The sequence below is a fragment of the Sebastes fasciatus genome, chromosome 3 (assembly GCF_043250625.1).
Source record: "Sebastes fasciatus isolate fSebFas1 chromosome 3, fSebFas1.pri, whole genome shotgun sequence".
Lineage (NCBI taxonomy): Eukaryota > Metazoa > Chordata > Actinopteri > Perciformes > Sebastidae > Sebastes > Sebastes fasciatus.
Genome location: NC_133797.1, coordinates 18,641,913 through 18,666,087, shown reverse-complemented (window position 1 = coordinate 18,666,087; position 24,175 = coordinate 18,641,913). Strand labels below are relative to the sequence as shown.

General features: G+C 39.0%; 1 protein-coding gene across 1 annotated transcript; it reads left to right on the top strand.

Annotated features, from left to right (window-relative positions):
- Positions 1-356: 356 nt before the first annotated feature.
- Positions 357-21,924, top strand: LOC141764309 (uncharacterized). The gene is made up of 10 exons (XM_074629402.1): positions 357-511; positions 1,535-1,717; positions 2,030-2,134; positions 3,950-3,988; positions 4,190-4,269; positions 5,541-5,637; positions 5,749-5,835; positions 9,818-10,063; positions 11,289-11,384; positions 20,729-21,924. Exons 1-9 carry the CDS (start codon positions 478-480, stop codon positions 11,339-11,341), a joined length of 924 nt encoding a protein of 307 aa, XP_074485503.1. The 5' UTR covers positions 357-477; the 3' UTR covers positions 11,342-11,384; positions 20,729-21,924.
- The last annotated feature ends 2,251 nt before the right edge of the window (positions 21,925-24,175 follow it).

Below are 24,175 nucleotides of genomic sequence, written 5' to 3'. Positions count from 1 at the left end.
CACTGACAACAATGGAAACATAGCACCAAGTCACTATTTTGCAACAGGATCAGTTTCTCAACAAAGAGACTTACAGTTGGTCGTTATAACTTTACAATGTGTTGCTTAGAGGAAATAAATACTAAAACACTAAAAGGTCAATATTCACAGGTGGCACAAATATGCCTTATTGTTCACTAAATGAATTAACTTTTTACAGTCCTCATATTGTTTGTATTGTAGTGAGAGGAGAGTCTGAAGCAACGCACCAGCAATATGCTTCCTCTCACTAACACCATTTGAGCAATACTGTTCTTTGATGCATCCTGCTGTGGTCAGAGGCGTTGATCCGCTTTTTGGGTTCCTTTAGAGGCACGCAACACTCTGAGGCATTGAGGAAGAAAAGCAGCGTTTGAAAGTATCACCTTCGGGCTCAGAGCTTTGATAATACATCTAGACTTTTCCCACCTGTTGCTGCTGCCATCAAACTAACTTACAATGCCATCGATCGGCCTTTCCTTCTTTATCCTGGGTAAGGCTCTTTATATGTTGACGTGTTTTATTGAGATGCACCTGATTACACTGTATTAATCATTGGTTTTATAGCTAACAATGTGTTAAGCTTTGTTGTCAATATAACAGTTTTCCTGAGAACCCTGTACCTCAAATGTTCTTTTTTTTCTGGCTTCAGGTAATTAATTATAGATAGTAAAATGCAATGGAAATTAAATATTAATGCTTAGTTTAATAAAATAAAAACCCTAAAGTCAGAGCGTATGAGTAAAACATCATACGACCAGCAGGGCCACACCTTAACATACAGTAATACACAGCTGGTTCCCTTTTATACTTACAGTTAACACAGCTACTGTAAGTCATGCAGTCTGATGAGGTAGTGAAGGGTGGATTTATAGATCAGCAAAGAAATTATACTTTTTTGGTGATAAATTATTTTTTATATATGTGCAAAGACACAACAAAATGACAACCAACAAACAAACAAAGAAAAACGTTAAGTTTCTTAAATCTGAACTTGTTGCCAATGTTTAATGCTTAAAGGTCTTATTGATAATATTTTTATGTAGATGAATATTGACAAAAAACAAAAAAAACATCCACAGAGGTTTTAGAAAGGTACCAAAATAAAACTATGGCACTTCCTAAAAAATATATACATATATATTAGGATTGTGAATTAAGCATTTAAAAAATGTTGGCGGGTCCAAAATGAATGTTTTGTTTATCCCTGTGGAAGATATGTAATGTTTGGTTCCCACTTCTAACAAGGCCTGTGAGCAAGTAGCATAACAATGTTGGTTATCACGTGGTATCTCTGTGTCGTCAGTGATCAGGTTTCCAATAAGTGTGGAAAAAAACTGGCTGAGTTTGACAATAAGTGACAATAAGTGCCTGGCAACCAGTTGTTGTAAAGTGAATGCAATGGAAGATGGGAGGGAGACATCTAGTGGCTGAATGTTATCAATGTTATCAACAGTACCTTTAAACTTATGTTCACCTATTGGATAGTTTTGAAAAGGCGGTATCCTTTCTGCAGGTTTGGTTGTGGCTTCTGTCACAGCAAATGTGACGTCAACAAGCACAGCGCTTCCCAATGAATCCACCGCTGCAACAAACCTCTCCACCACCGATGTCACCAGAACCACCGACACCTCTACCGTCACTATCCCTACCACTAACAGCACCGAGGGCACCATCTCACCCTCAACAACAGAGATAGGTGAGAGCTATTTTCTCAACTACTGTATTTGTTGCCTTTTGCATTCATCCATAAGTGTTGGATTCCCCAAAAACAAGACCATTATAGAAATGTTCATTGTCATTCTGTTGCTAGGGTAACAGCTTTGGTCTAAGTTTACTTCCTGTCAGCTACTGCATTAACAAACATTGCAACAGCAAATACAAAGGGGCCCGTTAAAAATGTTTATGTTGTCAAGTTGGAAAATGTCTATAGCCAGTCCATTCATCATCATGTCTTCTTTGTTTTATGATTTCTCCTGTCTGTGGAATATAAAATGCTTCTCTGATTCAGGTGGTGACAATTCTACAAATGACAATGTAACCCAGACTACAATGTCCCCAATCACCAAACCTAAACCCACTGATCCAACATCTACCACCAAACCAACCACCATAGGTGAGTTGAGACTGCTGATTAATAAACCATGTTCTACAATTTGGTGTTCCTTGATTAGTCTGAGGATTTGACAGTTTTACATTGCCAGACATTGTGATATAAGTGGGGACAACTGAAACCTATATGCCACTCAAATTATATTTATCTTGAGCATAAACCACATTCATCGTTTTGTTGGCTATAATAAGAACAAGCTAATTACAGAAACACAGTTCTCACCGCCTGCTGTACATTTTAGCTTGTTAAATCAAAATGTTAAATGACGGAGAAAAAGAAATATCTGAGTTTAAATTGGACCGAGTGATGAATATTATTTATAATACGTTAAAGCTGCATTGGTCAATATTTTTAGTAGGGATGTCAATTGATTAAAATATTTAATCGTGATTAATTGCATGAGTGTCTATAGTTTTTTATTTTGTTTTTATCTGTTCAAAATGTCCCTTAAAGGGAGATTTGTCAAGTATTTAATACTCTTATCAACATGGGAGTTGTCAAATATGCTTATTTATGCAAATGTGTTTATATATTTTTTTATTTTTTTTTATTTTAACTTATGTCCAGAAACCCTCACAGGTACTGCATTTAGCATAAAAAAAATATGCTCAAATCATAACATGGCAAACTGCAGCCCAACAGGCAACAACAGCTGTCCGTGTGTCAGTGTGCTGACTTGACTATGACTTGCCCCAAACTGCATGTGATTATCATAAAGTGGGCATGTCTGTAAAGTGGAGACTCGTGGGTACCCATAGAACCCATTTACATTCACATATCTTGAGGTCAGAGGTCAAGGGACCCCTTTGAAAATGGCCATGACATTTTTTCCTCACCAAAATTTAGCGCAAGTTTGGAGTGCTATTTTACCTCCTACGGACGAGTCGCTACAACCTAAAAATTGCAAGTTGGGTTAAAAACGAATGTGCATTAACGCATTATCATCGTGTTAACTTTGACAGCCCTGATTTTAATATAACAACAATGGATCACAGGCCTACATACTGTGAAAGGTGACTGCAGCTCTGCAGAGCATTTTAGCATGTTTTAACTTATTGTTTTCAGTTTTACAACTTTACTGTTTTGGTTCTCTCTCACTAAAAACTCTGATAATGTACACTATTACTAAAGGGCTGACAGACAAAGTTAGCGACTAGCAGGTGAACACAGTGGGGCATTTAGCAGCTAAACAGCCAGATATTTCCCTCTGGAGTTGACAGAGACTGAGGAAAGTGAATATTGGACTTATATTCAACAGCTGGACAATAACACGCTAAAAGTGTAAATAGGCAATTATTGACTAACACATGAGCTATAATGTCACTGTTTTGTTTCCAGCTTGTTTTACTGCCCCAAAGTCGCAAAACAAATCTGTTAATGCAGCTTTAAACCAGTTGAATATGTAATTGATAATGAATCGAATCCGGTGAACAGGACAGGTGTTACACAGAAATCTGTGACCGCAGAGGAGCTAGCTAGCAACATTTGAGGTCACCATTTCTGACGGCTGTTGTTAGGAAATGTGACCCCACTGCATCTATCTTTTGCTTTTCTTTTAGTGCTTTTTGAATATATCTTTAAATCAAAAAATATTAAAATAATTTAAAAAATGTAACAATTTAGTTTTGTGTGTTTTCTATCATGTACTTATGATAGATCACACAGGTAACACCGCGAAGCAGCTTTCCCCTCTGACAATAAACTATTTGACTTCTCATTTGCAGGTTTATAGCTACTGGCATCCTAGCTTAATATTCATTGTTTGATTTGGCGTTTTTCTCTTTTGAAATATAAACTCATTTTGTATTTTTTTTACAGGCCCCACGGCTAAGCAAGATACTCCAGGTGACAGCACCGGTGAGTTACATTTAAATGTGCTCCAGCACACGATATCACACGATATCACACGATACCAAACCTCAATGTATTTTTGAGTCTAACTGTAAGTTTAGCCATAAACAGTAGATATTTGTCTGTGTCTGGGGCCACGTTGCATAGCCTCAATTTGAGCAAATGTCGACTTTATAAATAATATACAACAAATTTGACCTCCTTCAGGCATCATCATCCTGGTTGTGATCATCATCGTAGCCGTTGGATTTGGAGTCGCCTGCTACTTCGCACGGAAGAGAGGAAGGGTTAGTACATTAGCTCTTGGCTTCCACTATCAAACAAGGAATAGTTATTTCTTGGCTTACTGATGAAACAAATGAGACATAACGTGTTAATTAGTGGCTTTAGAGGTGTGGGTAGACAGATTTTTTTTCACTTTTGGACAGAGACAAGCTCACTCTTTCCCCTTTATTCCAGTCTTTATGCTAAGCTAAACTAACCACCTGCTGTCAGTAGCTTTCAGAGCTGATTTTCACTACACGATTAACATGGCCAAAATAATTCACTATAACGGTATTATCGCGATATCTATAGAAAATTATTATTATTAATAATAATAACAATAATAATAATGATATCAGTCAAATTAATCTTAAACTATGTTTATTGGGCATTTTGTCTCTTATTTGGTAAATGAATTACACTCAAAATATGAGTGTAGGGAGGTGGAGAGATAGTGTGTAACCATAACTGTAGCCTACATATATAATTATTTAAAGCTGATGTAGCCGAGATTGGAGCAAATATGATTTAAAAAAGTTAATTTTATAAGACGGTCGCTATATCCTGACAGTAGTACATGAAACAGGTAACCTGAAAAAAAACATTTGCCTCTGTGTCCTCCGGTGCTCCTAACGACTTCTGCAAGATTTCACAGACCGGAGGAAAACAAGCACTTAGAGCTGATCTGGGATCTGCTGTCCATCTGCTGTCTATGAGAGCCGGCTGTCAATCACTCGCAAACTCCGACCAAACGGTCAAAATAGGCCGCACTGATCAAATATGGATCAATATTATGTTACGTTAATGCCTGTTTCTCGCCTCAAATGTTTTCAGAATCATCTTGTAGTGCACGGTTTAGCTGTAAAATGAGAAAGTTTGTGACCCAGCAGTCATTGTGAAATCTGGTGAAGGAACGCCAAGTTCCGGTCACATGACCGGAGCACAGCCAAGATTTTTTTAAAGCCTGAAAACAGAGCCATGAGGAGGTGCAGAAATCTAGTTTTCTCTCAGAACACTTGAATTACAATATGCTGAAAGGTTATTATGGAATTTTTGCCCAATGATGCCAAAAAATATACTGCCTACCGCCACTTTAAGATTGGATTATTTACACAATATTATCATATGTGTATCATTAACATGATATCAATACTTCCTTTTTAAATACCACGGTTATCGTCAATATTGGTATATCGCGACACCCCTACTTCATATTAAGCGTACTGACATGTCGAACCATTCCTTAAATTTTGTGGCACTAATATGTGTGTATCTGAATCCCCTCTTCTTACAGCGCCATTCTGTCGACTTCACGTCCAGACCGGATGAAGCCCACATCCCTCTCAGCACCGTGGAGCCTGAGTTGCCTGGTGATGCTGCGCCTCAGAACGGTCAGTCAGGCACACCCACATTTTTGTATATTAACAACAGTGTTATGAATCCAAATGTGCTATTCTGTTGATGCAGAAACATTTATATCCTGATCTGTGTATGCTTTTCAGGCCTGCTAACCTTTGAAAGTACAGAAACTACTGCTAAAGAGCCACAACAACCAGAGGCCAAACCTGAAGTACAGGAGGAGCAGAAAGGTAAGGACAAACCTCTGACTGATCATGGAGCTCAGAGAAAAGGACTTTCACAGCTTGAGTTTTAGCCAACAGAGTTGTGAATTTATAAATGTTTTGTGGGCTAATTGTGTGCTTTCTTCCTTCCTCTTTCTTAAGATCAGTTAAACTGAGTAAAAGGAAGTAGAGTTTGTGAGCTCTTCGCACTCTAAATTAACACTGAGAGATACTGTGAGATAGTGTGAGCATCCTGCAGACACACAGAACATTGTAGTGCTGAATAGAACAAGTGTTGTTCTTCACTACAGACATTGATTTGTCAGCATAACAAATATGAAATAAAATAATGTTAGATTTTTACTACATGTCAATCAACTTTGTCAAGCCACAAGATGTTAATGAATTGATTGTAAGCACAGTAGGTGTGACTTTTACGGGAAGGAAATCTGAAAGTCTGTGACTCACACAGAGCTTGAAAAACAACTTGTTGAATTCAGAAGGACTACCTCGGAAAATTTTGAAATGTCTGTGACGTAAAGTGTCACAAGCTCACACTTAACGGTCCGTTACTATAAGAGACAAGCCTGCAGTACTCATGTCTACCACATGGTGGAAATGGAAGCCAAGTTAACAAATGACAAGCTTGTTCAGTTTGCCACAGCTGCAGCTGACACCTCATATATAATATATAGAATAAATATATAATATATATAATTCAAATTCTGATTAAAAAAACATACCAAGCAGCAAGTCAGCAAGTCTATAAATCCAGATGTGGGTAACAAAATATTTGTGAATTCAAGAGGATGACTACCTCTATAATTTGAATATTTTCTGCTACATTGTTAACTAGACACTTTGTGCCTTTTAGTGCATGCTTAGAAAGCACAAGTGTTTATTCTCCTCTTTTCATTTCACGTTTTCATTTGTCTGAGAATGAATGAAATGTTCCTGTTTTACTCAAAGACGTCTTCCCAGGCTGGATTAGAAAGGTGAAATGTACAGTTCATGCCTGGGCCTGCCTCTCTGCCCTGGGCCACACTTTGTTTCAATGGACAGTGCTGATGTCCGCTTTGAAAAGCAGCTACCTTTCAAATGGTTATCCTCCTCTCCATGTTGTGAGTAATCAGAGCTGGTGGGCAGCCAGATATCTAATCATGCACCTGGGTTTGTTACTGCTGTTTAGATTCAACTTGATGACAAGAAGAAGAATCTGATTTGGTTGATAATGACTGCTTGTCCGGTGCACTCAAACACACCTGTTTTACCTCAAGTGTTTCAATTGGTGAAGTGAATGCTGAATTAGCTAGACGCTTGCCAAAGTGTGAATTACAAAATCACTGTGACAAGAATTCAAAGCTAATATTCTGCAGCACCTACTAGACATGTCTGTATGCGGAAGAAGACCGAAAATAACCACAAACAGCCACAACTTCACACATCCCACACCTCTGACTTCCTAGAAACGCTGAAACGGTCTCCCCTCATCCCTTTTGGGTTGCTAGAGTTGTCGCTAATGTGACTGTAGTATAATGAGCAGCTTTGATATCACATTGAGAAGTTGTTTTTGCATCTAAAGTGGAAGCTACTTGAATGTTTGTGGTTTGTTTCCTTCAGTGATAATGAGAAGCATCTTTAAACCACAGAAAAACATCACATCATTGTTCAAACTGAGGACTAGAGTAACTTATGCAACACTGGGCAACTAGTATAATGTAAGAAGAAAATGAGACTGTTAGTACCCAGATACTTTGCAAGCTGCACATATTACAACATGCAGATAAACCCCTCTTGTTTCCGTGTTGGACAGTGGTGGGGGTGGAGGTGAGGAGTTTGAGTCATTCTGAAATCCAATGTGTCATCTTGGTATGACTGATGTGTATAGTTTAAAATAAAAACTGCAAGTCATAAAAAACACAGGCCAAGAAAACTGACACAGAGAAGAACATACAGGATATCCATTAAGGTGCACATACAGGTGTTGGATGTGTATTGTCATAAACTGGCTCAGGGAATGTGACAAAAAGGAAGTCAACGCAAGGTTATACCTAAAACCAAACATCATTTATTAACTCAAATGAACAATGGAGTGTGTAGATCAGCAACGTCTGCAAATTAACGTAGTGCATGGATGTGTGGCATGCGTGCTGTGGAGGTGTTGAAGGTGCAGAACCAAAAGAAGGTGAGGCAGGGTGGATGTGGCTGTAGGAAGGGAGAGAGAATTAACACATTGGGCAACTTTTATAACCTGGGACACCCAGGTGAGCTCAATCAAGCTGAAGACCCTCCCTAGTTTTGCAGGTACTTGGCCATAGAATACATCCAGTGGGCTACCTCCGGGTTTGAAAAGTGAAGCCAGTGCTGAAGTGCCTTAAACTTGCATTCTTTCTAACAGCCAGCAGGGGGCGACTCCTCTGGTTGCAGAAAGAAGTCTGATTGTATAGAAGTCTATAAGAAAATGACCCTACTTCTCACTTGATTTATTACCTCAGTAAACATTGTAAACATGAGTTTATGGTCTCAGTTGCTAGTTTAAGTCTGCTTCAATACAGTATGATGTTCATTTAGTAAATTATGGTCCCATTTAGAGTCAAATAGACCACAAAGCAGGGGATGCTTTAGCGTGTGGCTACCTTGTGATTGACAGGTCGCTACTACGGTGTTGTCCGTGTTTTCATCTTAAAACTTTAACCCTTTCACAGTGGGTTTTCGTTCATGAAAGTTGATATTAACATTTTGGTCGCCAAGAAATGTCTTATTCAGCGTTTAGTAGTACTTAGCTCTACCCTCTCGGGTCACTTCTGGTTGCAAAAACCAAAATGCCGAACTCGAGGCTTCAAAACGGCAGTCCGCAAACCAATGGGTGATGTCACGGTGACTATGTCCATTTCTTATATACAGTCTATGATTACACCAGAGTATTGGACAATCAGAAATTTTGACCTGATGATGGCGCTAGATGAAAAGTCACCAAAGTTATTAGGATACATCCTCTGGGCACCATGGACATCTGTACCAAATGATGGATTCAAGGCAATCCATCTGTTAGTTGAGATATTTTAGAGAGTTTCATTCTTGAAAAGGTCTGGGTTGTCACTGCGCCCAGCTGTTGTTCTCCAGGTGTTAATTAGTGAGCTTTAGAGGTGCTGGTAAGCATTTTTCTTTACTTTGGAGAGAGCCAGGCTAGCAGTTTCCTCCTGCTTCCAGTCTCTAAGCTAAGATAATTGCCACCTGGCTCTATCTCAGTACGTAACACACGGACATGAGAGTGGTATCAAACTATTCATTTAAATATTGCACTCTAACCAATGATTTTTAAGATAACAACAAGTACAAACTACAGATCACATGTCCGGTGTGTGCATACTAAAGGTCAGGTCAAGAGTCCACCTGTGAAAGCGTCTAGTCATCCGCCATAAACCAGACAGAAGTGATGATTCCCTGAAGCTTGAAAAGACGCCCGAGGAGCTATCTTACTCACCTTCCTCTCCACTTCATCTCCGCTTTCCCTCCACCTAACCCTAGGTCAGATAATGATGGGGCCACCCTACTTTCCCACAGCCTCCAACAGCTGCATGGCTGTAGCTCATTAGGAACTGGTCAGTAATCAGCCGCCTCATTACCAACATGGTGGCCTCCTGAAATACCTTCGCCCGAGAGAAATCTCCCCCCCAGACCGTCAGATAGGGCAAAAACCACTTCAGGCTATATGAGTGGAAATACTGTTATTATGTGGGTGTTAAGTGCAGAACGCAGTGAACCAATTATCAAATCTGCAGTGTCACAGAAGTTTAAATGATGTCTCAACAACGTTACGCAATTAATTCATTGCAACAGTCTAACTTCTTGTTAAAAGGACATGACATAAATGTTGTGTTTTTCCAGTTTATTCCATTATGACTCAAGCTGTGTGTTGTTTTAATTCATCCACATATTGTTTTCACTTATATGTGTCCAACAGTTTTAATGAAAAAGCAATGTGGATTGCTTTTGTTGTCCTTCACAGCTGAGGCTGTTAAATCTGCTGTTGATCCCAGCGCTGAGTCTGCAGCTCCGGCACCATCCCCAGACAAGTCCGAGGACAAACCCAAAGAGGACGTCGTCGCTGAGCCGAGTCCTCCTGCACCTGTTGAGCCGAGTGTGGAGGAGAAAACTGATGACGAAGACGTTGTCTCCAACAAGACATCAGTGGAGACGCTGAAGGAGACGAATGAGAACAACAGCAACAATGCTGACTTCAGTCAGAAGAGAGGTTGGTATTTAAAGTTTATCATCATCATTCCTCGTACTATCTGAGATGTTTATTATTTCAGTCACACAAAAATAAACAGCTACCGATTATATTGTATGTCTTCATTCATTTAGGATTAGGCAATAAGACAGCTGCTAGTATATAGTTTGTTGAATTTACTGTAGACCTGCATGGTAGTTATGTTGGCAAAATAGTGACAGAGTGAGACTTCTGTTGTTCATATCTCAGTTCCAACTTACTGCAACATGACTCATTTCAACACATTTTCCACTAATCGGGTGACAAAAACAAGAACTTACAACTATGCAGTCATTCACTCTGTTTCCGGGTATATTGCGTAACCTTCTTCAGTGGAAATTCACTTTCCTGTACAACATTAAAAGATAAGTCCAAGTCTATTTTAATATATTGCGTCGATTACACCGTTACCAGGCCATTAAATATGCGATATCAGTCGCTATAAACACCATAGATGTGGGTCAATAGGGACCTACCACACCCAATAGTAGGTTTTATCATTTATTCACATGGTAGATCACCAAAAGAAGGTACAAAGAAGTCGACAGTGACCTCTAGCGACCGTAGTAATTATGACAAGAGCAGAAGTGGAAGTCAAGCACTGGGGTATTGACAGCGTGAAACTCCATATGAGGTGAGGGTCGGGGGCAATGGATTGGACAAAAAATACAGGACTTTCACCCAGCACACCGGGGTTTGGATACCATGTAAAACCAACAAAGTTGTCTTTGTGCTCGCAAGCGTTAAGTTATGCTTTCACTTTTGAAACAAAGTTATTTTAAGCCAAAACACAAGGTTTTTGTCTAAACTTTAAGAGTTTTTGTTGCCTAAACCTAAAGAAGCTGTTTTGTTTGAGTTCATTCAGTTTTATGTGTTAGAACATGTTGCTTTTAAGTTTCACTTTTACAACATAGTAGGCGTAGCCGGCCCCTAATGACCCACATCTATGGTGCTTATAGCGACTGATGACGCCTATTTAATGGCCTGATTACTGTCGAAGCGGGTGGACATACACATATTGGAGTTATTGGCTGCTGTATCCTCTCCACACTGGCTGTAAAATGATCCCTCCCTAGTGGTACTAATGATTCATTGACTCTTCTGTCTAACTTACAGTATAAGAAAGTAATCAGGTTCCATAACAGCAATTTCTTGTTGAGTTGAACATCTTGATCTCTAAACCACCCTCTGTGCTTCTTTTAAACAGATGTGAAGAGGATCCGTCTCTTCTGGGACGTTCCTCTTGATTGTCCGGTGTGAAACACATCGCCTCTCTGCCCCCGTGTTGATCTTCAGGAACTCGGTAAGACCACAGTGGACTCTGTTGCAGCTGCTTCACTGTTCAGTCAGCTCAGGTGTTAGGTAAGGGAAAAACTCCCACCCTGAACTGCAGGTCCACACACCCGGTGTACAACCACTGGGAGCGCTGCGTTACAGCTTCCCATCCTGAATTAAGATATTAAAAATAGAGAAGTCATAACCCATTAAATCTAAAATTATAAAGTGTGCTTGTCCCCAAAATTATAAATCACATTGACAGTCTGACATCCAATAGTTTATAAATACACACTGGAAGCTGCACCAGTAAACTTAGCCTCTATGCCAGTTGAAAAAGTCAGTATCACAACATACACTATATGATTCAACTTTACTTTTGATTGCTTCTCTAAATGACTCTTTTCCATGGATTTGTGTGTGTTAAGTAACTACAGGTCTGCCAGCAATAACATTATATGTAGGTCCACTTATTAGCCCTTTCCTGATCTATTAACTGTGTCTCACGGTCTCCATCTTCATTATGACGTGACCAAAGTTTCACTCTTAGGTGATGACACATGATGACAACTGAGCCAACTCAATTTACTGATGAGGACCAAGGGAAAAGCTCATCAGTGGATCTTGAGTTCAGATTTTTTTATTTAAATGACCCTATTCCAAGGTTGAAAATGAATCTTCATTCTCATCTAATAGGTCTGTAGTGCCACCACCCTATATAAAGGGCAGATGAGGTGGTTTGGCACCGAAAAACTCTAAAAAGGGATGTTGAAGAACCAGGTAGAAGTGCAAAAAAAAAGCATTTGTTAACAAAAGGTTTACTGGAACAAAAGGCAAAAATGAGACCCAGGAATTTCAATAAAACTAAATTCAACTGAATAAAAAGAACACCAAACAAAAGAAAGCTGCAGCCTCCTAGCAAGCACCCATCCACACCAATGAGCAGACAAACGTAACAGGAAAATTACTGAATGTCATTGGCTGCAGAATTATCTTCCTACATGCAAACCTGTTTGCACTTTCCTCGATTGAGCTGCTGAGCAGCTGATCAATCCCAACATCCGGGCAGCTGGGCAAACAACAACAAAAATACTATGAACCCATAAAAATAACATACTAAACCAGCCTGTTTCATTTATTAATTGATAATGTATCAAATAAACTGTGGACTGAAATGAATAATTAAGCAGACACAAAAACACTGTTAATCTTGGGGAAAAGGGGCTAGTGAAAAGAGAGAAAGGCAACCTTTCCACAAGGTCTACATGCTCTAAATAATTATGATAAAGCAGTTGCTCCTTTACTTTATTAATGCACCTTTTTCCATCAAAATCCCTCTGTAATCCACACTTGGCTTCACTCATCCTCCGTCTGGTTCCTCCTGCTGTATCTTCCACTGATTGATGAGATTCCTCTCACACGAGTACTAACATGGGCCCTCTCTGTCTAATCATCATGTGCTTCAGTATTTAAGGCCCGCATCTGCACCTGCACAGCCTCTCTCTTCCTATCTGCTCAGAAATACTCAGGGCGGAAAGAATTCACACCACTCTTAACAGCTGATGATAAGCTCACATCAGAGAGGCTATACTGCTCAGATGCGCCGTGTTAGCCGTCACGGATCATCTCCATTCTCACAAAAACACCAGCTTCAGAAATCCCATCCCATCTCTATCTGAGCAAAGGCACGCAGCTTTAATGCTATACACCTCTAAATACCTGTTCACATAGTGAGTGGGTCTTCAAGATGACTAAAAGGATAACTGACATCTATCTAATTGGGAAAAAACAGTACTATGATGTAGAAATATCATTTCTAGGAGACTGGAGAATACTGTTACTTTGAACACATTTTTTTAGATGAATGACATCTAGAAGTATTTCTGTCTGATGGTGTAACGTTTAAAGTTGTGAAAGAATCAAAGTCCCCTTTCCTGTGACAAGACTCTTCCACTTGCAGAAAATATTGAAATAAATACCAAGATGTTTTATACCAAAGCTGAGTTTTTAGGTGTGTAGCAAGCCCTTAATGATATAGATTGTATGAACTCAAAGCAATTATCACGAAACACGATCCAAGATAAGCAATAACATGTTTACCTTTGTCTCAGTGATTTGTGGTCTCTAATAATATCGCTCTACCTGACAGCATGTAACCCAATAGTTGTGCAAAACCTGCTGGTAAGCTGTCAAACATGCTATTGATACGGTTTCAGTTCTTTGTTCCTCATACAAAACAACTGGAGGTGAGGAAGGATCATGTGTAAACACTCGCTGTATTCTGAGACAAACAACCCTCACATTCATACAAATGTATCTTTAAACTCTCACCAGAGTAAATTGTCGTCTGTGAAAATGTACAAATAGTTTTACTGGAAGTTCATTGGAATATTTGTTGAAAACCTGTTGTTCTAGATGAATTTTAGATTGAGATTCATTTGTCTGTAGTCTGGAGGTCATAATTAAACTCAATGTAAAAGAAAATACCAATCATATCCCTAGTAGACTGTGAGAAATGTTGCGTCTTCCAGTATAAGTCTGCCTTTCAAAATAACACAATGAACACGTGTTGTGAAACAGTGACTAACGCTATTTGAAAAAGGAAAAAAGTGAACTCTTCACTCATTCCCACCTGGTCCGGGAAGTGATGAGCAAGCTGGAAACTGAAGTTGAAAGGCTGCTCGCCCTTCTGCAGTTGTGGATAATGGATATGAGCTGACAGGTCATAAACTAAGAACCAGCATAATTAGACCTGGGACTCCACTGTGTTATTTTCCAGTCAGAGCTCAGCTTTCATGTTTGATGGCTAATGTTGGAGGAAACTGTCTGTACCGCTAGGGATGAATATTTCACTGCGAGGAGGAGGAGGCAAGTTAAAGAGAGTGAGATTTAACTGTGTGAGACAAACAAGGTTACTAGTAAGCTTGAAGCAGCTTGTTTTATTTGCAGAGGCTGTTTCTGGAAAGGGTGCTGGTGCTGGTTCAGAGACAGGTCATGGAGCCGAGGAGGGTCAAGGATCTGAAGTTGAAGATTTGTATTTGTTACTCATGAGCCTGTGTGGCTTTAGTATCATAAATAAGTCCTAATAATGTGCGTCCTTTCATTGCTCAGGATAAACCGAGTTTAAAATATTTTACTTTTTAGCCATTTGTCTCCTTTTCCTGCTTCCCAGTATTAGCAGAAGTCATAATTTCCTTGGACAACTTTGCAGGTGTAAACACAGATTTACGGTGTGCAGGATAACAATGGTGCATGCGGTGAACGCAGGATCTTTATCTCAGTAATAACAGTGAAGGGAAGCTTCCTGCTCCTGAGGTTTGATGTGGTTCAGACTGGCAGGTCAGCCATTACACCTGAGCAGCTTCGCAGAAGGGAGGGACCGTCGGAAAACGCAGACTGAAGAGAACAGCTGGTAAAGGCTGGTTCTGCCCCTTCCTCTCTTTGACTTCCTACCACAAAACATCTAGTTTTGGTCAAGAAATTGAATACTTGCAATTGCAAAGTCGTGAAGATAGCTATTAGACCTGCATCATTAAAGGGCTGTGTCAGGGTTATACTATATGCTGTACGTGCAGTTTGGAAGCTGTCAACTGTGTGTGTCATCACTTTTTTCATGTGAAGATTTTGGTGATGTTCATGTTCTAACATAAACTTAAAGGATTTTACAGATTTTTCTTACCTACAAGCTAAAGTCCACCCATGTATTTGCAGTTTAAAGGCAAGAGAGGCTCTTTGATAGCACTTCATGTTACATTATTTCAGTGTTGATATTATCTCAATAGCATAATGCCAAGGCTGGATTATATTGACTCAACAATAAGTCATTGTCATTCAGCATTAGGAGAAAAGGATTGGAGAGAGAACAGTGGACATTGCTTTCTTAAGAAATTGGGGAGATATTTAACCTGCCGCCTCTGCAAGGCTCTGCGCCCAGCCTCACAGTGAGTGAAGAGCAAATCTCTTATCATGTGAAAGCAGCTTAACTTTTATTGCCGCTTATGTAGTCATGAATATGCAACATCGTGGAGAAATACTTAATATTTGTAAAGTTTTTAGGAGTTTTAAAAGAAATGAGGTTGTACTTGTAGTTGAATCCCTGAAAATCTTTGGCAGAAATAGAACTGTTGGTGGTACAACATCCGGTGGCAAAGGTCAAGTTGAACAGAGGGCTCAGTTTCACTTGTTAAAGCTCCAATGTACAAGTAAATATTTACGAGTCATTCCAGCCAGACATACAAGTGACAGTTATTGGACAAAATATAAAGAGAATAAATCTGTCAGTGGTGTTTGGCCTTTGACTTCGGAGGATGTCTTTCCCTTTAACACCCGTCAAAATATTGGAAACTGAGCACCAAACAAAATGGGCCGAGGAGACGAGCTGTTGTTTTCGTGTTTGTTTTGAAACTGAGCCCCTTATGAGGTCATGGCGTACTTTTGTAAAAAGAAAAGAAAGCTCAGACAATGACAAAAGAGATCAATCTGATCGTCTTCAAACTGAAACCAATGCAGAACTTTTCAGCATGATATCATTACACATGTGAGGTTGATTCAGTACCTTCCTTTATATCTGAATGCATACGGTATGTTGTCCTTACAAGTTAGCTTCCTGTCTCATACCTCTTTATCAAACCCAAAGGGTGTGTCCTCTTCCTGCTTCTCTTCCTTGACCTGCAGAGGCTTTTGGGTTGAAGTTCTTTCCAAAGGTCATAGGTCAGACAATCCTAATTAAAGGCTGCACAGTGACTGCAGGAGAATAATGTGGCCTCAATGTCAGAGTCAACTGGCTCACATTCTTTGTCTGTCATTGAGCAAGTCTCTGCAGAATTGGATGTGCAGCGGCTGCTGTGATGTGTAGCGCAAACCAGGATACATTTCAACAAAGGCCGCTGTACATGACAGAACCTGAAAAATATGAAAACAATATTTGCGAGAAACATAGAGGGAGACATGAAAAATTGCTTACTGGTTGGCCTAAATGTCACCTTTCTGTCACTTTTCCGTCTCCACCTGTCACGCAATTTTCATAAATTCATATTCAAGCGTGCAATTTTGTAATTCTGAGTTTAGCTTATTACTATCCTGCGGCAGGAAACGCGCAAGTCAGGTGTTTAGAAGCAAGATAAAAGTAAGTGATCACTTAAAATCTTTCTTCTCCTTTCCCTGACCTACATTCTTTTATTTTAAGAGATGTCAAATTACGCTAGGCCTTGACCTTCCCTATTTAAACTATCGACATTTTACAACTAGTGACACATTTTCTAGATTCTTCCTTTGTACTCCAGTCCATACTTTGGCAGGTGGCCCGCAAAACATTTATGGGTCTTAATTTAGTAGTGCATGTTTCACTTCTTTACACCATGCTGCACGTCTATTAACGAAGGAAAAGGAAGGAGGTGGGGGGGGTCACATATTGAAAACAATTTGTAGAGAATACAGAAATAAATTCAACACTCGATGTGGAGTCAAGGCGGGTTAGTTGTGAACAATCACACCCTTGACATTTTGTGATATATTGACCGCGTTGCCTCTGTTCTGTCTAGTTACTAATGCAATAGATTCATTAGGTTTTCTACTTTCATATGATGCCAGTATCTCCACTCTAGCTTTAAAACTGAGCCAGCTACAACCTAAAAATCGCAAAAATGCGTTAATACGTTAAAGAAATTAGTGGCATTAAAACGAATTTGCATTAAAGCGTTAACTTTGACAGCCCTAGTTAATTGTAAAATAAATCAGGTTGTAAGCTTGGATGTGCATTAACAGTCCTGAGTAAGCAAAAACATGTCTGTCATGATTGAAAGTTTAGAGATCATGAATCACCGATTTTAAGTAAACAGCTACGGACTAAATGCCAGCATGCCTTCAAAGACAATGTTAACAAAAATCAGGTCACCAAAGTAAAAGTCATCCTCTATGGACCTTGAATATCTGTACTAAATTTGATGGCAATCCATCCAATAGTTGTCAAGATATTTTAGTCTGGAAATTGTGGACTGACCGACCATCTGATTGATCACCAACGTTGCCAGCCTTATATCCAGGCCGCTAGCATGACTAAAGAGATCAAGTTACTCTAAAAAGATGAACACAGCATGAAAATGCAACCGCTTTCATGACCACACGCCCAAATCCCAGTGCAGCTGACTTTTTCAATGACCTGCGACTCCAAACCTCATGAGGTTTACAGTCGTAGGGACAGTTTCCGCTCCTGTTTGTTCTCTGGTTTAGACATTCCTGGCCCAGCTTTGTGCAGTTGGCAGGGCCGCTGTGATCAGGAGGCCCGCTGACAGACGGACGTTCACTCACCTGCTGGTATCGCCTCGGGCATCGACTCCACATTCCTCCGGCAGTGTCAAACTGTCACGCCGTTGCTTCATTACATCTCTGTCTCTCATCATTCACAAACAGTTTAAAGTGAACTCAGATGATGCTGAATGAAAGCTCCTGAAAATGTTAAAACTTTAGTTACCTTTGGTTTGATGTCACTCATTTGATGTTGAAACATTGAAGAATTGTTATGAAAGCTACACGTCAAGCCTGATGGGTATATTTCACACTACAGTATACCATCAGGTATTAGTCAGTACAAGGTAACAGGTGGCACTGCATAAGAATTATCCAATGCTGACACTTTGAATTTGATAGTGAAGACCGCAGTCATTTGCGGTTTCTTTTTTTGCACCTCACCCCAGAAAGTGGAACCGCGAAATTCATCAGCCCCATCCTTGCGAAATATGTGTCTCTAGAAACTTTGTGATGTAGAGTCATTACTAGTTTTGTGCCGCTCAGCAGCTGATTCAGAGTTAACCAGGAACAACCAAGTGGTCAGTATGATCAAGTCATATATATTCATGAACAAATCATTACTTAATGTTTCAATAATATAGGATCTCCCCGTCTGTTCTCTAGTAACTCACCACTATATAGTCCTCCATTAGGAATTATTAGAGATTTACTCATTAATAATTCATCAATTATCAAGTCGTTAGTGATTCATTCCTCACTCGTTTTATAATCATTAGCTATACAATTTGAGTTACTCATTAACTAATGGTTCACTAGCAGTTCCTCATTCGTTCCTCATTCGTTCCCGAGTAACGACTCACATTTTTGTGTCCCTTATTGTAAAGTGTTACCGTGACTACACACAGAGATAGTAAATTATTGTAGCAGGCGAGCCAACTAGCGCTAGTCAATCAAAATAGCTCTTTCCATTTTCATTGTTCTGGGCTATTTACTCCACTCTGGCATTTTATTCTCAGGATTCATCTCATTTAGTGTAGAGTTATTGATGGGGCTAGCTAGCTTGCAAAGCTTGGTTGCTAATGTACCAGTAAGGTTTTTTTTTTGCAGAGTTTTTCCTTATCTGAATTGAGGGTCAAAGGACAGAGGGTGTCGTTTGAGGGCAACTTTGTGATTTATGATATTGGGCTATATTGACTTGACTTTAGTTAACTAAGTTCATTTAAATGACAGCTTTTTCCATTTTGGACTCTCCAGCACTTCTTCCCGTCAAAGGTCAGCACCGTCAGGATGACTTTCTTTCAGCCTGTGGCACAAATTCATGTGTCAAAGTTCACCAAAGTTGAACTCACAGCACGCGATTTGTGCGTATTTACTTTACCCCTACGAGTAAATCTACTGATCACAACAACTGCACAACAACTGCTTTAGAATTCGTTGATTTTGCTACGAAAGTTTGCCGTTTTAAATGCTGGTGTGAGCGGCCTTCAATTCACTTCATCTTTATTGTCCCTCGAGGGGAAATTTGGCAGTCAAGGCAAAAGAACATAAACATACAAGAGGACATGGGACATTAATCACAACAATTACGGGAACAACCAAGTAAAAAAAGATGTATCTGTCTGTTAAAAATGTCAAAGCATTGTAATGGTAGCCATGATAAAGTGCTGCTGAGCAGTACAGTCAAGTCAAGGTTCAGTGCAAATTAAGTGCATTGATTTCACAAGGAGCAAATAAAAATGAGTACTTTTTACCCTGCATGATGGGACCAGGGTAAAAACCCTGACCTTAGCCCAGACCGAATTCAAATCTGACCACATTTATAACCCTAATTCAAACTATTTCAGTCACAATTCTGAAATTAACACTAAATCAAACACAAAATATCCATATTTATTTTACACTATTGTGATTACCATCTCAATACTTTCACTTGTAGCTGAACTATTCAAAGTATGACTTATATTTCTGCATAACTTGAATAATTTGAGAGTTTGGTTTCTGGCATGTTTACTTATTTCCTGGAATGCTTTGAACGAATATTCAGATTATTTACAGCTGAGCCATAAATCTTGTTTTGCAGTGAACAACATCCCTCATTCTAGTTCAGGAAACTTAACCTTGGAGTAATCAATCCATCAGGTCCGATGCATTTTATCGCTCCAGTTGTTCCCACTTCTGTTTTTGTGTACGCTCCTTTTCGTGCCAATAGCCCCAACAAAGACACTCATCACTTCACAAAATACATACAAGTTCAGTTCAGTGACGCATATTACGTTGAACTGTGGATATTTAAGTGAAGACTTTAATTTCTAACCCTTATTTTGATCAGAAACTTCTTGTTTACATCAGATATCATGTAGAAGACAGAACAAAAGAACTTAACCTCACAAAGTGTTATTGTTTTACCTGAATGGCATCTGTGGGTGACTGAAAAGGATGGACATCCTTGCATGGGATTCAGTTGAGCATTTTCTTCCACACTACTAAATCCCCTGTGGAATTCCCAATCTTTCAGCAGCCAGGTCTCACTATAGTGGCTAACTGGCCTCTCTAGATCTCTATCTATCCCCGTGGCTCAACTCGGCATAGCTGTATAGACTAAGATCAATGTGAAGTCTTACCTGCAACCTGAGCCTCAGTAGTCACAAAACAAACTCCTTTATATTGGAAGCAGTTCAGATTAACTCAGGTCAAATTTGAGAGAACAATGATGGTCAAAGTGCAATAGACCAGCTGGCCCTTAAACCTGTTGAAAGTATCAGCAGTGTTTTTAATTGAATGCTGTAAAGAGTAAAAGTAATAGAAATAGCTAATTCTGTATTTATTGAGACAAATATTTGGATAAATCCGACCCTCCCTGTCCTGCTGTCACATAACGCTCAGGGATTCTCGCTGTTTTTTTGGTTTAGCATAAATCACATCAATAAAGGTGAAGTAGGATTATGTCAGCTATCCTTTCCCTCAAACAGATGTTTCTCCATAGAGGTCAAAGGTCATGGAAAAGGCCACATAAACTTGGCCAAAGCAGAAGTTACAAGTGGAAAAAGCAGGTGATTGCAGGACGAGTGACTGTGGGACAGAATGCACCGTTTTCATTGTTGTCTGCCTTTTTCTTCTCTGTTTCAGATTGAAGAAGTGACCGCAGTGGAAAAGGACACGCCTGTTCATACCGTGTGAGGAATCTAGTTGGCTGTTGCCGCCTTGTTTGGAAAAAAACATTTTGTAACACAGCAGCTTTTCAAAGTTAAATGTCAGCTGAGCTCAGCTTTGTTTTTAAGTATTCGGAGTAGTCGGAATTTACTTGATTTATAGACAAAATTTTATTATTTTTGGTACTACAGTAACACCTTATTTTAAATCTCCCCTATAAACAGTATATAAACAGATAATAAAAGGTTTATATAACACACTATGATGTAGCCATAAGCAGATACAGTATAAGTGTTTATTATATTATAAAATACAGAACATTTACCAGATGGTACAGAAAACCACATAGAATATAAACTATTATTATTATATATATATGTATTTATAGAACTATAACTCGTAAAGTGTTACCGGTACGACTTTACAATACGGTACAAAAGGTTTTTCAGTTGTTATTAGTGATCTTACTAATGGCTAATAAATAATGTAAATAAATAAATGCTGTTATAATGCAATGTTAGTGTAAATACAAGCATTGGCAGTGTATATTCACTGCCAACTCCACAACCAAAGATATCCTTAAAGTATTGCTGATTTTTTTTCATGTTTTTTTTGTCACATAGCAGTATTTTTGGTACGCATTTGTAAAATATGATAAGAATAATATTTTAATAAACAATAAGGGATAATGTACAGCGAGCCGGTCATTGTTGTGAAATAAACCCAGACAGGGCGATGCGGCCCCCCCGACGTGAAGCAAAAATGACCCGCTAGCTGTACATTATCCCGCTTATTACAAGGGTACTTACTTAAGAAATTAATAATTTGACACGAAAACGGTCCGCCAGAGTCCGACATTAGAACTGCGCCCATAGCAACGTTCTGTTATACATAGCAACGGTCTGTTAAAAAGAAATAACAGACCGTAGAGCGCCGTGATTGACCGATCAGATTCGAATATTGAACAAAGTCGTGTAATAAGACAATATAGGATTGTCAGATTCAAAACAATATTATTGTATCAATTTAGGATGCAATATGATTCTTGTAGATTCTGCATTTTGCTTTTCCATGCTGTTCCTATTCAGTAGTATTAAAGTTTCCGTTATGCTGAAAAATTGCTGTAATGTGAATGTCATATGAATGTATTAAAGAAAAGTATTTTAACTTTGTCCCATATATTTTTGCCATTATTTACCATTAGAAGACATTTATTTATAGTTTGTATAGCGATTCCCCAAATTTAACCAACCACATTAATGATAAAAGTGACACTAAAAGCTGTGGCTGTTAGGAGACAAGACAGGACAAGATATCAACCATGCTTCTTTTTGTTTTATCAGATATTTCAAATGATTTTTTTGTTTAGAAACTAAAATAACCTTATAAACATCCTATAACACCATGTAACCTTCAACAACATATAGAGAACTTTATCCACAAATTATTCACAAGTTTCTGATATAGATAATAAAACAGTGCATACTTGCACCCACTGAAATATCGACATCATTTTTCCTGTGCATCTGACCTCAGAAAAACAATTATTAGCTCAATTAGCATTTGTTAAGTCCGCCACACTGTATCTCCACTGCTCCCCTGCTGACTTTCACCTATGGTTCCTTTAGGTCGCCCCCGACTCATTTTACTGTAAGTGCAAACATGAGCTCCAGGTGCAAACACATTTAGTTCAAAGTGACAGTGTTAAAAGACAGGAATCCCCCCCGGCACTGTGCTGCACACATTCCTTGCTTAGTAGCCGGCTTTCTGATTTTGGAACCGTTGTTGTCTAGTTGTAGACGTGTAGTTATTGGTGCTAATTAAACCATAAACAAAGACTTTGATGGAAGATGTATCACATTTTTATGATGTCTATTTGTTTCATTTCATTCACTGTGGTTAAGATAAAACAATTATCTGCTATTTAACACACAATAAAGCACTGATATGTAGGGTTTCAGCTCATCACCGAAGGACTTGCCTGTATATATATATATATATATATATATATATATATATATATATATATATGGATCTAGGTTACTGTTTAATTTCATGAGCCATATAATATTTTTATAATTTCCATCTACAGTGGTGTGTTGCCCAGTGTTTGGGTCTGATCCAGCTGCTATATCAAGCCTGTTTCCATGGGCTTCCGCTCTAAAGACAAGTGATAGCAGCGGCCTATATCAATCTGCCCACAGGATGCTTTAATCCACCATTGAGCAGATGAAATGTTGCACTGAGCCTGCGGTGCAGCAGTGACGGCAGGAGCGGATCTAAAATGTGTGCGCCTACCCCTCAAACCTGACCGCAGTCATGGACACCCGGCACCAAATCATCCAGTACAGCAGAACACAAACCTGTTCCTGCTCGGAACTGGATCCAAATGTCTCAGGTCTCAGTATCCTCTATTTATACGCTGTGTATATTTACAACAAGCCGGATGATTAGGATGCTAGCGAGTAGCGAGGAGAATGTAGGAAGGGCAATCTTCTTCGGCTATTCTAAGGAGACTAGAAGTTTATCAGGGGTGAGCCACCTCTCTGATGTCATAGCTTGTTTTCAAAGAATCGGTCAGAGTGACTTTCCTGAGCTACTTCACACATCCTGCAGTCGATCCTTTAAAAAGAAAAATATATAATCAGGTGACCTCAGTGAGATTGATATCTCTATTGCAAGAGAGGCCAGCAAAAGGAGATATACGGAGAGAAGACAAGCAGCAAACATTACTGAGTCACACATACACAAACAGCATCACATCAACCACCACTATCTCTACATCTTCTATGTGTTTCATTATATCTAAAGTAGTGGAAAGCTTTCCAAGTAGAGTACCTGAATAGAGTTCCTTTATTGTCCTTACACAAAGTACAACAAAATGAAGTAGCCCTCCTGACGTTACATACACATATATCAAACGGTAATAAAAATAGAGTAAAAATATATATTATAAATAGAAAACATGTATTTGCTCGACCTATAAAAAACAGTAATGATATTGCACTTTGGATATTGCATGTTTTCTGAGTTGTATCGACTCTATATACACGTAATGATTAAATACGGTAATAAATATGTGCAAAGGAATAAACTAAAGTGTAAACATCTGTAGTTCTATATATACAAACAAAAGGTGCAGTTGAAATGTAAAAACATCTGTGCAGTGTGCAATATATACATACAAAGTAGCTGTAACTGTACGTATTGTAGTGAAGAAAGCCTGTGTCGAGATCTAGTCCAGTGAGCATTTTACAATTGAGAAGAAATGTAAAATATTTACTAATTTCAATATACTTGAGGGGATTGAGGGGAAATTACATTTTCTCATTCTGTTATTTCACACATTACACGCCACCCAAAATACATACACACATGCACAAAGAGGACCTAAACACATGCATTAATGGAGAGAGAGGGGAC

Excerpts from the sequence above, each read along its gene's own strand:
- LOC141764309 (XM_074629402.1), top strand. The coding sequence starts at position 478 with ATGCCATCGATCGGCCTTTCCTTCTTTATCCTGG. Across the intron at positions 2,135-3,949 it reads CACCAAACCAACCACCATAG|GCCCCACGGCTAAGCAAGAT; the intron begins GTGAGTTGAGAC and ends TTTTTTTTACAG. Across the intron at positions 5,836-9,817 it reads AGTACAGGAGGAGCAGAAAG|CTGAGGCTGTTAAATCTGCT; the intron begins GTAAGGACAAAC and ends TGTCCTTCACAG.